Source organism: Bos indicus, chromosome 12 (assembly GCF_029378745.1).
Source record: "Bos indicus isolate NIAB-ARS_2022 breed Sahiwal x Tharparkar chromosome 12, NIAB-ARS_B.indTharparkar_mat_pri_1.0, whole genome shotgun sequence".
NCBI classification, from domain to species: domain Eukaryota; kingdom Metazoa; phylum Chordata; class Mammalia; order Artiodactyla; family Bovidae; genus Bos; species Bos indicus.
The window spans coordinates 71,105,570-71,124,071 of record NC_091771.1 but is presented as its reverse complement, the minus strand read 5'-3'; the positions used below and the strand labels follow the sequence as shown (position 1 = coordinate 71,124,071).

General features: G+C 39.9%; 1 protein-coding gene across 1 annotated transcript in view; it reads right to left on the bottom strand.

Annotated features, from left to right (window-relative positions):
- LOC139176097 (ATP-binding cassette sub-family C member 4-like) overlaps positions 1-18,502 on the bottom strand; it is a 163,553-nt gene that overhangs the window by 93,741 nt on the left and 51,310 nt on the right. The window contains exons 17-18 of the mRNA XM_070799963.1: positions 11,480-11,626; positions 6,933-7,012 (exon numbers count right to left, since the gene is read on the bottom strand). Of these exons, the coding sequence (XP_070656064.1) occupies positions 6,933-7,012; positions 11,480-11,626 (227 nt within the window). The remainder of the gene's footprint in view (positions 1-6,932; positions 7,013-11,479; positions 11,627-18,502) is intronic.

Sequence of the window (18,502 nt, the reverse complement as noted above, 5' to 3'; positions counted from 1 at the left end):
GGCCAAAGAACTAAACAGACATTTCTCCAAAGAAGACATACAGATGGCTAACAAACACATGAAAAGATGCTCAACATCACTCATTATCAGAGAAATGCAAATCAAAACCACAATGAAGTACCATTTCACGCCAGTCAGAATGGCTGCTATCCAAAAGTCTACAAGCAATAAATGCTGGATAGGGTGTGAAGAAAAGGGAACCCTCTTATACTGTTGGTGGGAATGCAAACTAGTACAGCCACTATGGAGAACAGTGTGGAGATTCCTTAAAAAGCTGGAAACAGAACTGCCATATGACCCAGCAATCCCACTGCTGGGCATACACACTGAGGAAACCAGAATTGAGAGACACGTGTACCCCAGTGTTCATCACAGCACTGTTTATAATAGCCAGGTCATGGAAGCAACCTACATGTCACTAGCAGATGAATGGATAAGAAAGCTGTGGTATATATACACAATGGAGTATTATTTAGCCATTAAAAAGAATACATTTCAACCAGTTCTAATGAGGTGGATGAAACTGGAGCCTATTATACAGAGTGAAGTAAGCCAGAAAGAAAAACACTAATACAGTATACTAATGCATATATATGGAATTTAGAAAGATGGTAACGATAACCCTGTATGTGATGCAGCAAAAGAGACACAGATGTATAGAACAGTCTTTTGGACTCTGTGGGAGAGGGCAAGGGTGGGATGGTTTGGCATAGTGGCATTGAAACATGTATATTATCATATGTTAAACGAATTTCCAGTCCAGGTTAGATGCATGATACAGGATGCTAGGGGCTGGTGCACTGGGATGACCCACAGAGATGGGATGTGGAGGGAGGTGGGAGGGGTTTCAGGATGGGGAACACATGTACACCCATGGCGGATTCATGTCAATGTATGGTAAAACCAATACAGTATTGTAAAGTAATTAGCCTCCAATTAAATAAACTTTTTTTAAAAGAAACAAAAAAATACAAAAAAAAAAAAAAAGAAAGAAAATATAAAACTATATCCCAGACTCTTTGAGTAACTACTATTCAGGACCATCATTTTTAACAACTGCATAATGTTCAATAACATGCATTTTTTATAATTTATTAAATTCTCCTCTGTTGAACACTGTAGTTTTTCTACTATATATGTTCTATAAAAGGTTATGAAAGGTTATAAAAGTATAAAAGTTATAAAATTATGAAAGCTTAATTTGCTTAATTATGTGAGTGTATACACATTATATACTTGTATGCATATATATGTATGTGTAAATGATGTATGTATATTGAAATTTTTCATCTTAAAAATAAAAAGGAAAGAGGAATCACTGAAAAAAATTTGTTTTAAATAAAAAGGTAGAACATAGAAAAGTATCTTCACATTCCTAAGGATATGCAAAGATTTCTTAGGCTACAAAAACATCAACTATGAAAGAAAAAAAAAGGTAAACATTAGACTTCATCAAAATTAAACCTTGATCTCCACTAAAGATATAAATGGCAAGCCACTGATTGGAAGAAAATATCCAAAAAGGACTAATATTAAATATATATTAAAAATAAACATCCCCAAGGGGGATTTGAGGAAGGGGTTGGGGAAGGGATAAACACACCACAGAAATGTCAAAATGACTAACTCATTATTCAGTGGGAGAGGCTGGAATACTCTATACACTTTCCCTGACATCTCTACACAATGAAGTTCAAGGGTCAGTGGTGCTGAGACAAGTAAAGGCTGTAAAGGCAAGTGACCCATAATAACCTATTACACTGAGTCTCAGGCTTCGTTCTCAATATCCAGATGCAGTGGCCTGTTCTTCTGCGCTCCCCTCTCTGGAAAGAAATGACTGAGGACACCTCCTTCACATTTTCTTTTTCTTGGGCATTTTCACTTCATAAAACTGCAGTCAGTGCATTCTGTGTGTGCTGAGGAGGGGCTTATACGGTCCCTGGTGGTCCCACCACAGCCGCCATTGGTGACTCAAGTGCTCTCAGGATTAGCCCTTTGTGTCCATGAAAGGACGTGAAGACTCAGTTCAGCTCTGCCAAGCTGCTGATTTTTTTTCCCCCCTGAATGAGGGATGTGTGGGGAATAAGCATTTTCCAACTTAGTCTTCCTCAATAAATTACAGCATTTTGCTGAGAGCAGCTGTGTGTAAGTTCATACACTCAGAGCAGTCCCAAACTTTTCTTTTGTAAAATTAAAATGCCTAACCCTAACTTCCTCATCTCACCTTCATTTTCACTTGTTTTACCAGTAGGAAGACTCCTTGGAGGTGATGATTTCAATGACAAGAATTGTAGATAATTGAGACTTCTTCCTCAGTGTTATTTCGGACTTTGGAAAATTGTGTGAAAATTATATGACTCTGAAATATTTAATGCTCAGTGGTCTATCTTGAAACAACTGATTTTTATCTTGTGAATCTATATAAGAAAGTATTCATCAAAATCTTCAAGGATTACAAATCTAGAATCTCTGTGGTACAAATTCATGAGATGATATTTATGGTCCTTGAAACTGTCTCTGACAATAATTTTAATGCAACATAATGCTACTTTGCCAAAGGCAAAAGGAGAAGAGGGCAGCAGCAAATGAGATGGCTGGATGGCATCACTGATTCAATGGACATGAACTTGGGCAAACTCCAGGAGACAGTGAGGGACAGGAAGGCCTGGCGTGCTGCAGTTCATGGGGTCACAAAGAGTTGAACGTGACTTAGCAACTGAACAGCAACAAATACCACAGTCATCAAACTATTTCTCTTACTTAAAACACACATGTGGTATTTTAAAAAGTTACTTAGTGTTCAACATGAATTTAGATGTTATGCAAAAAATAATATTAAAATGAATTTCATTTTGTTTTTCCAACAAACTTAGGAAATGGGTGTTACTTTCTCCATTTTACAGAAAGGAGAGTGTGACTTTGTGGGGCAGAGATGGTAAGAAAGAGAGTTTGGACCGGGGCTTGGAAAGGGAGACTGCAGGGCTTAGCACTGCCACACTTTAGAGCTGTTGGCATCATAAGTCATTATCAGGTGCAGTCACACCACATAAACTGATTTTTTTAGGCTGGTTTCCTTCATCCTTTGAAATGGTGAACAGCTCCAATGTGCCCAACCACTCATATAATGTGACTGAACAGGCTGGTAGCTGTGAGAGTCAGCGTACAGGATGGTGCACGAACTCCTGATTGTCTTTCTGTTGGGATGCGGTATCTGAGTGACATCACCTGAGGGGGTGGACTGTCCTGCAGTGTGGACCACTATTCAGAATCCAGAGTTTTCCTTAGCCACACTTGGCATCACTATCCCAAAATATTAAATAAATTATCTAAAATTTAATTTAAGGGAGAAGAAATTAGATGAGGGAAAGTATATGCAATAAACACTTTAGAAGTAATAAAAAATGATCAAGAATCTACTGCTGCTGCTGCTGCTAAGTCACTTCAGTAGTGTCCGACTCTGTGTGACCCCATAGACGGCAGCCCACTAGGCTCCCCCATCCCTGGGATTCTCCAGGCAAGAACACTGAAGTGGGTTGCCATTTCCTTCTCCAGTGGTGAAAGTGAAGTTGCTCAGTCGTATCCAACTCGTAGTGACCCCATGGACTGCAGCCTACCAGGCTCCTCCGTCCATGGGATTTTCTAGGCAGGAGTACTGGAGTGGGGTGCCATTGCCTTATCCACAAGAATCTACCAAGGTTTATCAAATACAAGGATAATCAAAATCATCAAAATGAGTTTTAACACAGTTATGCTCACACAGCTGAACAAGGACCTTCCAGCCCCTTCCCTCCCACCTGCCTCAGCTGGTGATAGAAAGACTGGGTTCCACACACGAACTTGGCTTCCACCAACATCTTCTGCTCCACTATCCACAGCAGCCTTTCCCTCTCATCCGGGATCAAAGGTTACCTCCTAGAAGCTCTGCCAACCTCCTGGACCAGGAGTCAGCTCTTTGCATCAGGTGGCCAAAGTATTGGAGTTTCAGCTTCAATACCAGTCCTTCCAATGAATATTCACGACTGATTTCCTTTAGGATGGACTGGTTGGATCTCCTTGCAGTCCAAGGGACTCTAAAGAGTCTTCTCCAACACCACAGTTCAAAAGCATCAATTCTTTGGCACTCAGCTTTCTTCATAGTCCAACTCTCACATCTACACATGACCACTGAAAAACACATAGCCTTGACTAGATGGACCTTTTCTGGCAAAGTAATGTCTCTTATTTTTAATATGCTGTCTAGGTTGGTCATAACTTTCCTTCCAAGGAGTAAGCATCTTTCAATTTCATGGCTGCACTCATCATCTGCAGTGATTTTGGAGTCCAAAAAAATAAAGTCTAACACTGTTTCCACTGTTTCCCATCTATTTGCCATGAAGTGATGGGACTGGATGCCATGATCTTAGTTTTTTGAATGGTGAGCTTTAAGCCAACTTTTTCAGTTTCCTCTTTCACTTTCATTAAGAGGCTTTTTAGTTCTTCTTCACTTCTGCCATAAGGGTGGTGTCATCTGCCTATGTGAGGTTATTGATATTTCTCCTGGAAATCTTGATTCCAAGCTTGTGCTTCATCCATCCCAGCATTTCTCATGATGTACTCTGCATATAAATTAAATAAGCAGGATGACAATATACAGCCTTGACGTACTCCCTTTTATATTTGGAAACAGTCTGTTGCTCCATGTCCAGTTCTAACTGCTGCTTCCTGATCTGCATACAGGTTTCTCAAGAGGCAGGTTTGGTGGTCTGGTACTCCCATCTCTTTCAGAATTTTCCACAGTTTACTGTGATCCACACAGTCAAAGGCTTTGGCATAGTCAGTGAAGCAGCAATAGATGTCTTTCTATAACTCTCTTCCTTTTTTGATGATCCAGTGGATGTTGGCAATTTGATCTCTAGTTCCTCTGCCTTTCCTAAAACCAGGTTGAACATCTGGAAGTTCATGGTTCATGTACTGTTGAAGCCTGGCTTGGAAAATTTTGAGCTTTACTTTACTAGCGTATGAGATGAGTGCAATTGTGTGGTAGTTTGAGCATTCTTTGGCATTGCCTTTCTTTGGGATTGGAATGAAAACTGACCTTTTTCCAGTCCTGTGGCCACTGATGAGTTTTCCAAATTTGCTGCCATATTGAGTGCAGCACTTTCACAGCATCATCTTTTAGGATCTGAAATAGCTCAACTGGAATTCCACCACCTCCACTAGCTTTGTTTGTAATAATGCTTCCTAAGGCCCACTTGACTTCACATTCCAGGATGTCTGGCTCTAGGTCAGTGATCACACCATCATGATTATCTTGGTCATAAAGATCTTTTTTATACAGTTCTGTGTATTCTTGCCACCTCTTCTTAATGTCTTCTGCTTCTGTTAGGTCCATACCATTTCTGTCCTTTATTGAGCTCATCTTTGCATGAAATGTTCCCTTGGTATCTCTAATTTTCTTGAAGAAATTTCTAGTCTTTCCCATTCTATTGTTTTCCTTTATTTCTTTGCACTGATCACTGAGGAAGGCTTTCTTATCTCTCCTTGCTATTCTTTTGAACTCTGCATTCAAATGCCTATATCTTTCCTTTTCTCCTTTGCCTTTAGTTTCTCCTTTTCACAGCTATTGTAAGGCCTCCTCAGACAGTCATTTTGCCTCTTTGCATTTTTTTCTTGGGGATGGTCCGGATCCCTATCTCCTGTACAATGTCATGAACCTCCATCCATAGTTCATCAGGCACTCTGTCCATCAGATCTAGTCCCTTAAACCTATTTCTCACTTCCACTGTATAATCATAAGGGATTTGAGATAGGTAATACCTAAATGGTCTAGTGCTTTTCCCTACTTTCTTCAATTTAAGTCTGAATTTGGCAATAAGACACCTCAAGACAGAGTAATTAGCTTGTGAAAAGAAAACTACCTACAAAAACAAAAGACATTTTCTGAGATGACTCTGAGCTCATAATCAAATTACTGGCTTAAAAGCCTTTGTATCATTAAAGCTGCTCTCTATTAAACTTGTTGGACTTCCCAGGTGGCTTAGTGTTAAGAATCTGCCTACACTGTAGGAGACACAGGAGACACAAATCTGACCTCTGGGTCAGGAATATTCCCTGGACAAGGAAATGGCAACCTACTCCAGTATTCTTCCCTAAGAAATCCCATGGATGGAGAAGCCTGGTGGGCTGCAGTCTATGGTGTCACAAAAGAGTCTGACACAATTTAGCAACTAAACAACATTGTCCTCCTTAAAGTATTATTTTTACCTTATTTTTAACCAATCTTTTCTTTGAAAGTAACTATATCTGGCTTTATCCAAATAAAATGATGTAGCAAATAACTGTCCTCTGTGGGAATACAATGCATCATCCTCGTGCTCAGTTGTGCCCGACTCTTTGCAGCCCCATGGACTATAGCCCACCAGGCTCCTCTTTCTGTGAAATTTTCTAGGCAAAAATACTGAAGTGAGTTGCCATTCCACTCTCCAGGGCATCTGCCCAATCCAGGAATGGAACCCTCATCTCTTACACCTCTTGCATTGTCAGGTAAATTCTTTACCACTGAGCCACTTGGGAAGCCCAATACAATGCATAATTTAGTTAATCTAGGTTATCTTTCCAGGAGAGGTGATTGTCTCTCTGTTATGAAATGTGCTCACAGTAAAGGGAATCCACGCCAGACACCTGGATGGCAGAGGGAGAACCACTTACCCAGCATGTTGCTGCTCCAGACCAACCTTTACCTGACCGTGTAGCCACTCCTGCCCCAGTTGTTACTCATGTTAACTCAGCCTCCCAATCACAGCACACCTTTCTCTCAGAAACACAGCCTCTTACTGAAGATAACAGGATATATCACCAAGCTGAAAGGCCCACCTCCAGTCCCCATGAAAAATCCTTGAGAAATGGGCACTCTGTTCTTCCCTGTGAGAACTCTGGCAGGACTGGTACACTACCTGGATGAAATCTTGAAATATCAGGGGCAACAAGTCATCCATATGCCCAATGTCTTTGAAGAAACGATTTAAAATTCTTCCTGCAAGAACAGGATACAAAAAATTACTCATTTTCTCAGATAGGAGCTTTATGAGAAATAATTCATGAACAAATCAAAACAATATTTTTGAAGTATATGTAATTAGGGACTTTCCTGGTGGTACAGTGTCCCCAGTGCAGGGAACATGGGTTTGATCCCTGGTGCAAGAAGATTCCACATGCCACAGAGCAACTAAGCCTGTGCACCCCAACTACTGAAGTCCATGTGCCTAGAGCCTGAGATCTGCAGCAAAAAAAGCCACAACAATGTGCAGCAACAAAGACCCAATGCAACTAAAAACAAATAAATAAATGTTTTTTTAAAAGTACATGTATTAAATATTTAATATATTGGGCTTCCCTAGGGGCTCATGCTAAAGAATCCACCTGCCAATGCAGGAGACATAAGAGACAGGGGTTCAATTTCTGGGTCAGGAAGACACCCTCGAGTTGGAAATGGCAACCCACTCCAGTATTCTTACCTGGGAAATCCCATGGACAGAGGAGCCTGCCAGGCTACAGTCCATGGGACTACAAAAGAGTCAGACATGACTTAGTGGTAACACAACAACAAATTTAATACATTACAAATTCATATGAAATAAGCGAATGTCAGTGGTAAAAAGAAAGACAAAATTGGACGATACCTAAAGAGAAACAAAAATACCACCAAATGGCAGTGGGTGGGGAATGGAAATTGAGTCCTGATTTCTAAAAGAATGGGGGAATCTTGTGGCAGTAACAGGAAGGGTTGGTGGATTTGAGAATGTTCCCTCTCTTTAGATTCATGCCATCTAAGACTTACTCCAAGTGGTAAATTGGTAAATAAATAGTTGCAAAATACCTAAGTTAATCCTAATTGTTACATCAATTTTGCTTTAATTATCAAGATTACTTTTGCCAAGTGATACTTTTTAAATAAACATAATTATAACCTCTCTGCAATTTTTTCCCCCTCCAGATAGCTCACAGCAGCTCACGTTTTGGGAAATTATGGCTTGTGCTCATTTCCAAGTTGTAAGTTTACTACTGGGGTAATAAGCCATTATTTTCAGAAGTATACCAGGTATGACAAGTACAGACTTATGAATAAGCATCTAAGATGAGAGGGGTGTAGGTAGGAAAACTGAAATATTACTAAATGACCAAGAATAACTTATCATTGATTTTACTTCCCTTCTCAGAATCCACAATAATAGTATATCCTTAAGGCTGCAGGGAGGCCTGGCGTGCTGCGATTCATGGGGTCGCAAAGAATCGGACACGACTGAGCAACTGAACTGAACTAAGGCTGCAGGATAGAATATGAGAAGTTCTGGTAAATGTCTGGTGTGAACTAAAAATGTCACCTGTCACATCATTAAACAAAAGATGCTGCAGCCATCAGGACTCTGCAGCCACCCTTGCAAGGGTGGTGCTCCCTGAGAAGACTCAGGATGAGAAAGAACAGGACACTGGCCCCAGACAGGGGAGGTGCACACCAAAGGAACTGTAGCAGGGAGGAGCCAATACTGACTCCATGCTGGATCTGTCTCTTTGACTGCTGCTAGTCACTGCTTTTGTCAGGGAACCCCACCATCTGCATGAATGTTAAAGTGGCTTTTATCAGCTCACAGGGAGACAATCTGACCCTCACTAGCTGTGAATGGCTGCAGAAAAAAACACCCTCTTATTGTGCAAGATAAATGGCCTTTTGACTTCACTTCCTCACCTCCTCTCCTCTATGCTCTGTAAAAGAACCAGGCATCCAGACCCCAATAAGATGGTTATTTTGAGATATTAGTCCATCATCTTCTCAGTCTGCCAGGTTTCCAAATAAAGTCATTATTCTTTGCCTTAACACATCATCTGTAAGACTCATTGGCATTGTGAGGCAAGCAGAACGGGCTTGAACTTGGTAATAAGAAATAACATTATATGTGGTTTTCTCTTCATGCCATCTATCACATACCAGAAACCAAGAGCACCATAAATCATCTATTAAAAATTCTAATTTTGAAAATAAACACAGAGAAGAGTTCAATTGAATATATATACCGCTAAAAGAGCAAATAACTGATGCCCCTAAACCTTTGGGCCTATCTTTGCAGTACTTATTTGGGCTTCTATTTTCTTGAAGGAATGAAGTTCTGATAATAGACACAGGATGGGGAGACAAGATACACACTATGTATGCCTGCTGCTCTCGAATTAGTGACCTTAAAGATTAAACTTGGCTCCAAATCCCTGAATAATAAATCAGCATCTGGAGAAGTCTACAGGTCATCAAGAGCCTGGTTAACAGTGATCACAACCACTCAGAGGCTGTGATAACAGAAATTCAGTCCCACTTGATGGCTCCCAAATTTATGACTGTGGTTTTCACATTAACAGGCAAAGTAGAGAGACTTCACAGCTGTAATAGCAAAGACTCTTCCAATCACTTCCTCACTCCAGCTTCATAATGAGATGAGATTGTATGGGCCTCTGCAGTTTACCATCCTGTGCTCCTCACAGTGCCTGGACTAAAGAACATGTGTTGAATAAATCTGCACAAGATGCTGCACTACACAGTCTTATTTAATCCTCACAACAGTCTTGTGAAACAGGAAGGGCAGCAGTTATTCCCATTTCACAGGAGAGAAGTTCCCAGACACCATGCCATCATCCTCACTCAGGTTAATTATGCACTGACCCTGTGCTAAGTGCTGTGAACGTATTAACCTGCTTAATGCCCACAACATCAAGATATTGGTAAGTGTGTGAATAGTATCTTCATTTTATTAGTAAGAAAATTGAAACACAGAGAAATTAAATAACTATCATGTAAGTATTAACATAACTATAACTGGCTACTACTATCAATAACTAGCACCATGATTGAACCCAGGAAGTTGGCTCCAGGGTCCATACTTATAACCATGACAACATCCTGCCTGGAGATTTGCCTGCCCAGTAGTATCTACCTACTTTGGCCTTGATCACATGGCTAGTTTGTGGCCAGGCCAAGGCTACTGCTGTCCTCTCTCCAGTCACATCCCTGCCTCAATAGGCCCTATCAATCATCACCTGCAAAAACAAAGCCACCCTGGGCCCCAGCACAAGTCTAACTAACCGAACAGAGTGGCAAATGCGCTGATGAACTAACTCTTCATAGGAATTCAGGTCATGAGACTACCTTCAGAAGCAAGACAGGTCGAAGGCCTCAGGGAGGAGGAAGCAACCACTGGGAAACCTTCAGGGACACTCTTCACACTGAAGGTCCACCTGCTATGTACCACAAGACCTCTTAAATGTAAGCAAAAGTCCATTGTAAAACTAGAGGGTTGATTTTATTGAAAAGGATGTTTACATTTCACTGATCTTGTATTTTAATTAATCTTACATTACCATTTAGGTAAAACTCAAAATATGGGCACATGTCAGAGCTCTGTAGTCCCAGAAATGGATGGGCAATGAAAGAAAGAAACACACAGCCTGTCTTCTATAGAGATGTTCCTGGAAGAAGGTCTTTCCTAGTTAGCTTAACACTATGTAACACAGTGAATGTTTAAGCCAGAAAGAAAAACACCTGTACAGTATACTAACGCATATATATGGAATTTAGAAAGATGGTAATGATAACCCTATATGCAAGACAGCAAAAGAGACACATATGTATAGAACAGTCTTTTGGACTTTGTGGGAGAGGGCGAGGGTGGGATGATTTGGGAGAATGGCATTGAAACATGTATAATATCATATATGAAATGAATTGCCAGTCCAGGTTCGATGCATGATACTGGATGCTTGGGGCTGGTGCACTGGGACGACCCAGAGGGATGGTACGGGGAGGAAGGAGGGAGGGGGGTTCAGGATGGGGAACATGTGTATACCTATGGTGGATTCATGTTGATGTATGGCAAAACCAATAAAATATTGTCAAGTAATTAACCTCCAATTAACATAAATAAATTTATATTAAGAAAAACATGTCTACACATTTGCATCTTCTTTTTTTATTTTTTTAAATTTTATTTTATTTTTAAACTTTACATAATTGTATTAGTTTTGCCAAATATCAAAATGAATCCGCCACAGGTATACATGTGTTCCCCATCCTGAACCCTCCTCCCTCCTCCCTCCCCATACCATCCCTCTGGGTTGTCCCAGTGCACTAGCCCCAAGCATCCAGTATAGTGCATCGAACCTGGACTGGCTGTTAGATGTTTCATATGCCACATAACAAATGGACACCTAAATCATCCTGCAAAGTAAACATTCATGTATTTTTACAGACATGCATAAATTGGAATAAAAGCTTATATGCTCCTATATTCAGATTTTCTCTGGCAGGAAAAGTTATCAGTGAAGCTTTTTGTAGAAAATGAATAAACATACACAGTGATTTTCTTCCAAGCATCTCTTCCATTTTCAAATATGAAAATGTAACCAGGCACTTAATGTGTTAACAAGATATATTCACTAAAAAATTTGGTGTCTGACTTACCTATTGGATTTCTACTGAAGAACAATACCGGAGATCTTAAAATGGTCTCCAACATTTTGTTGTGCAAAGTTTGTGAAGAATTAACAAGGATGTAGAATATCAACAGAGAGCGTGTGATGCCAAAAAGGACAGTAGACACAGTTAGCCCTGAAATAAAGAAACATCACTTAGCACAAAATCTCTGTCTTATCCTCAACCATGCTAAAGCATGGCAGGCAGTTTAAAAAGATACTGTGTATTTTATTCTAAATCAAATTTGTATAGAGGTTTACATATATAGAATAAGAATAAAAAAGTAGATTCTCTAAGAGTTTAATGCTTTCAAAAATACATTTATAAAGAAAAGTGTAAAAATCACTGTTTTCCTCTCACTAAATGCAAATAACACAGGGGGGAAAAATTAGTGTAAACTACAGTTTCATTCTAGGCTTGCCTAATTCAATTACAAGTTCTAATAAAACTTATAAGACAGATAATTATACAAGTAGCTGATCTTTCTTTCTCCACATTTCAAATCTCATTATTTACAACATGTCCCATAATCTAAAAGTAAGGTATGCTTTGGTGAAAGTGAAAGTATTAGTTGCTCAGCCGTGTCATACTCTTTGCAACCCCATGGACTGTAGCCCCCAGGCTCCTCTATCCATGGAATTCTCCAGGCAAGAATACTGGAGTGGATTGACAATTTCCTTCTCCAATGTTTTGCTACCAGCACGTGAATTAACAGGGAAAAGGAGACATGATCTACCATGTAATTTACAAGGAAATTTACTTCCATGTAAAGTAGCTTTTTAAGAACCTACTGTATAGCACAGAGAACTCTACTTAATGCTCTGTGGTGACTTAAATGGAAAGGCAATCCAAAGATATATATGTTCAATGGTTCACTTGGCTATATAACAGACACTAACACAACATTGGAAAGCAACTATAATAAAAATTAATAGAAATTTAAAATAATAAAAATAAACTAGCTACTTCTATGCCCAAGTAACTATAAAGAGTATGAAAAGACCATGTTAAGTTGCAAGTGGACAATCTCTTAAATTATTGTACTGCAAGAAACTACAAACTATATTTTGACATGAGATAATCTAAACTAATCTCTCACTATTTTACAGAACCCCAAAACATTTGTAAATAAATATAATCATTTAAATTTATGTCTTATCAATGACATAAATGAGTACTACTATGCATATAAAAATTAAAATAGCCCTCCAAGTGTCTCTTCAATTCACAATGCTACATAGAGTGGGGATAACTTTGGCAATCCACCAAGTACTTTTTTCCTTTCAGCTGCCACATCGGTGTTATTTAAACTCTGAAAGCTGCTTAAATTCCTGAATTCCATCAACAGGCATGTGCCTTAGCCCACTATCCTATATGAATGTATAACAGAATCCCTTTCTTCTTCTTTAAGCCCTCATTGTCCACCAATTCAGAAGGTAAAAAGCTGGTAGATTCAAGTTTCTTATCAAGTGATCAATAAAATAAATACCAAATTTCAATGAGTGGATATTTACATAACTTACTCTTTGTAAAAAGCTTGTACAAGCATTTCCTGTGAGGATATTTCAATTTTTAATTTTTTTTTAAATTTTATTGGGGGTATAGTTGCTTTTCAATGTTGTGGTAGTTTCTGCTGTTCAACAAAGTAAATCAGCTGTATGTATACATATATCCCTCCCCTCTTGGACCTCTCTTCCCCCCATCCCTCCCATCTAGGTCATCACAGAGCACTGACCTGAGCACCCTGTGCTATATAGCAGCTTCTCACTAGCTATCTGTTTTACACATGGTAGTGTATATATGTCAATCCTAATCTTCCAATTCGTCTCTCTCACCTCCCCACTCCCACTCTGTGTCCAAATATCTATTCTCTACAACTCTATTCATCCCCTGCAAATAGGTTCACTTGTACCACTTTTCCTATATTCCGTGTTGTTGTTCAGTCACCAAGTTGTGTCCAACTCTTCACAACCCCACGGACTGCAGCATGCCAGGCCCTCATGTCCCTCACCATCTCCCAGAGTTTGCCAAAGTTCATGAACCAGTGATGCCATCCAACCAGCTCATCCTCTGTAATCCTCTTCTCCTTCTGCCTTCAACTTTTCCCAGCATCAGGGTCTTTTCCAGTGAGTCAGCTGTTTGCATCAGGAGGCTAAAGTACTGGAACTTGAGCTTCAGCCTCAGTCCTTACTAAGAGTCTTCTCCAACACCACAGTTCTAAAGCATCAATTATTCAGTGCTCAGACTTCTTTATTGTCCAGCTCTCACATCTGTACATGACTACTGGAAAGATAGCTTTGAGTATATGGACCTTTGCTGGCAAAGTGGCATCTCTACTTTTTAATACACTATCTAGGTTTGTCATAGCTTTCCTACAAGAAGCAATTGTCTTCTAATTCCATGGCTGCAGTCACCATCCACATTGACCTTAGAGCCTAAGAAGAGGAAATCTGTCACTGCTCCTACATTTTCCCCTTCTGTTTGCCATGAAGTGATGGGACTGGATGCCATGCTCTTAGTTTTTATTTAATATTCAGTTTTAAGTTGGCTTTTTCACCCTCCTTCTTCACCCTCATCAAGAGGCTCTTTAGTTCCTTTTTGCTTTCTGCCATTAGAGTATTATCACCCACACATCTGAGGTTGATATTCTCCAGCAATCTTGATTCCAGCTTATAAGCCATCCAGCCCAGCATTTCACATGATGTGCTCTGTGTATAAGTTAAATAAATGGGGTGACAACAAACAGCCTAGTCATACTTCTTTCTCCATCCTGGATCAATCAGTTGTTCCATACAGTGTTCTAACTGTTGCTTCTTGACCCACATACAGGTTTCTCAGGAGACAGGTAAGATGGTCTGGTATTCCTATCTCTTTAAGACTTTTCCACTGTTTGTTATGATCCACACAGTCAAAGGCTGTAGCTTAGCCAATGAAACAGAGGTAGATGTTGTTTTGGAATTCCCTTGCTTTCTCTATGATCCAGAAAATGTTGACAATTTGATCTCTGGTTCCTCTGCCTTTTCTAGATGCAGGTTGAACATCTGGAAGTTCTCAATTCAAATAATGCTTAAAACTAGCATGAAGGATTTTGAGCATAACGTTACTCACATGGGAGATGAGTGCAATTGTCTGGTGTATTGAACATTCTTTAGTATTGCCCTACTCGGGAATTGGGATGAGGATTTAGTGTTTCTGGTCCTGTGGACACTGATGGGTTTTTGCTGACATATTGAGTGCAGCACTTTAATAGCATCATCTTTTAGGATTTTAAATAACTCTGCTGGAATTCTATCACCTTCACTAGCTTTATAGGCAGCAGTGCTTCTTAAGGTTCACTTGACTCCACAGTCCAGAATGTCTGGTTCTGAGTGAGAGGCTACATCATTGTGGTTATCCAGGTCATTAATATCTTTATTTTACAGTTCTTCTGTGTATTATTTCCATCTCTTCTTGATCTCTTCTGCTTCAGTTAGGTCTTTACTGTTTCTGTCCTTTATTGTGCCCATCTTCAGATGCAATGTTCCTTTGATATTTCCAATTTTCTTGAAGAGATCTCTAGCCTTACCCTTTCTGTTGTGTTCCTCTATTTCTTTGTATTGTCCATTGAAGTCCTTCCAGTCTCTCCTTGCTATTCTCTGGAACTAGGCATTTCATTCTATGAGGTCTTCTAGGTTTTCATAGAACTGGTCAACTTCAGCTTCTTTGGCATCAGTGGTTGGGGCATAGACTTGGATTACTGAAATGTTGAATGGTTTCCCTTGGAAATGAATTGAGACCATTCTGTTGTTTTTAAGGTTGCACTCAAGAACTGCATTTTGGACTCTTGTTGACTATGAGGGCTATTCCATTTCTTCAAAATGATTCTTGCCCATAGTAGTAGATATAATAGTCATCTGAATTAAATTCACCCATTCCCATCCATTTTAGTTCACTGATTCCTAAGATGTAGATGTTTACTCTTATCATTTCCTGCTTGACCACCATCCAATTTACCTGGATTCATAGACCTAACATTCCAAGATCCTATGCAATACTGTTATTTATAGCCTCAGATTTTACTTTCATCACCAGACACATCCACAACTGAGTGTCATTTCCACTTTGACCCAGCCACTTCATTCTGTTTGGAAGTATTAGTAGTTGTCTTCTGCTTTTCCCCAGTAGCATATTGGACACCTCCTGACCTGGTGGCTAATCTTTTGGTGTCTTATCTTTCTGCCCTCTGATGCAGTTCATGGGTTTCCCATGGCTAGGATACTTGAGTGGTTTGCCATTCCCTCCTCCAGTGGATCATATTTTGTGATAACTCTGAACTATGACCTGTGTGTCTCAGATGGGCCTACATGGCATAGCTCATAGCTTCATTGAGTTATGCAAGGCCCTTCGCAACAATAAGGCAGTGATCCACGAAGAGGCTAGATTCCACATATATGCATTCAGTTCAGTTCAGTTCAGTCACTCAGTCATATCTGACTCTTTGCTACCCCATGAGTTGCAGCACGCCAGGCCTCCCTGTCCATCACCAACTCCCAGAGTTCACTCAGACTCACATCGATCTAGTCAGTGATGCCATCCAGCCATCTCATCCTCTGTTGTCCCCTTCTCTTCCTGCCCCCAGTCCCTCCCAGCATCAGAGTTTTTTCCAATGAGTCAACTCTTTGTATGAGGTGGCCAAAGTACTGGAGTTTCAGCTTTAGCATCATCCCTTCCAAAGAAATCCCAGGGCTGATCTCCTTCAGAATGGACTGGTTGGATCTCCTTGCAGTCCAAGGGACTTGCAAGAGTCCTCTCCAACACCACAGTTCAAAAGCATCAATTCTTTGGCGCTTAGCTTTCTTCACAGTCCAACTCTCATATCCATACATGACCACTGGAAAAACCATAGCCTTGACTAGACGTACCTTTGATGGTAAAGTAATGTCTCTGCTTTTGAATATGCTATCTAGGTTGGTCATGACTTTCCTTCCAAGGAGTAAGTGTATTTTAATTTCATGACTACAATCACCATCTGCAGTGATTTTGGAGCCCCCCAAAATAAAGTCTTACACTGTTTACACTGTTTCCCCATCTATTTCCCATGAAGTTTGGGACCAGATGCCATGATCTTCGTTTTCTGACTGTTGAGCTTTAAGCCAACTTTTTCACTCTCCTCTTGATCTCTATTTGTTTCCAAGGCAAACCATTCAATATAACAGTAATCCAAGTCTATGCCCCAACCAGTAACGCCAAAGAAGCTGAAGTTGAATGTTTCTATGAAGACCTAAAAGACCTTTTAGAACTAACACCCAAAAAAGATGTCCTTTTCATTATAGGGGACTGGAATGCAAAAGTAGGAAGTCAAGACACACCTGGAGTAACAGGCAAATTTGGCATTGCAATATGGAATGAAGCAGGGCAAAGGCTAATACAGTTTTGCCAAGAGAATGCACTGGTCATAGCAAACACCCTCTTCCAACAACACAAGAGAAGACTCTACATATGGACGTCACCAGATGGTCAACACCGAAATCAGACTGATTATATTCTTTACAGCCAAAGATGGAGAAGCTCTATACAGTCACCAAAAACAAGACCGGGAGCTGACTGTGGCTCAGATCATGAACTCCTTATTGCCAAATTCAGACTTAAATTGAAGAAAGTAGGGAAAACCACTAGACCAGTCAGGTATGACCTAAATCAAATCCCTTATGGTTATACAGTGGAACTGAGAAATAGATTTAAGGGCCTAGATCTGATAGATAGAGTGCCTGATGAACTATGGACGGAGGTTCATGGCATTGTACAAGGAGACAGGGATTAAGACCATCGCCATGGAAAAGAAATGCAAAAAAGCAAAATGGCTCTCTGGGAAGGCCTTACAAATAGCTGTGAAAAGAAGAGAAGTGAAAAGAAAAGGAGAAAAGGAAAGATATAAGCATCTGAATGCAGAGTTCCAAAGAATAGCAAGGAGAGATAAGAAAGCCTTCCTCAGTGATCAATGCAAAGAAATAGAGGAAAACAGAATCAAGAAGACTAGAGATCTCTTCAAGAAAATTAGAGATACCAAGGGAACATTTCATGCAAAGATGGGCTCAATAAAGGATAGAAATGGTATGAACCTAACAGAAGCAGATATTAAGAAGAGGTGGCAAGAATACACAGAAGAACTGTACAAAAAAGATCTTCATGACCAAGAAAATCACGATGGTGTGATCACTCACCTAGAGCCAGACATCCTGGAATGTGAAGTCAAGTGGGCCTTAGAAAGCATCACTACAAACAAAGCTAGTGGAGGTGATGGAATTCCAGTTGAGCTATTTCAAATCCTGGAAGATGATGCTTTGAAAGTGCTATACTCAATATGCCAGCAAATTTGGAAAACTCAGCAGTGGTCATAGGACTGGAAAAGGTCAGTTTTCATTCCAATCCCAAAGAAAAGCAATGCCAAAGAATGCTCAAACTACTGCACAATTGCACTCATCTCATACGCTAGTAAAGTAATGCTCAAAATTCTCCAAGCCTGGCTTTAGCAATATGTGAACCGTAAACTTCCAGATATTCAAGCTGGCTTTAGAAAAGGCAGAGGAACCAGAGATCAAATTGCCAACATCTGCTGGATTATCAAAAAAGCAAGAGAGTTCCAGAAAAACATCTATTTCTGCTTTACTGACTATGCCAAAGCCTTTGACTGTGTGGATCACAATAAACTGTGGAAAATTCTGAAAGAGATGGGACTACCAGACCGCCTGATCTACCTCTTGAGAAACCTATATGCAAGTCAAGAAGCAACAGTTAGAACTGGAAATGGAACAACAGACTTGTTCCAAATAGCAAAAGGAGTATGTCAAGGCTATATATTGTCACCCTGCTTATTTAACTTATATGCAGAGTACATCATGAGAATCGCTGGGCTGGAAAAAGCACAAGCTGGAATCAAGATTGCCAGGAGGAATATCAATAACTTTAGATATATGCATTAATTCAAGTATTTTTTTTTTTGTTTATCTCTTTCAGATTTTACTTTGTATGACA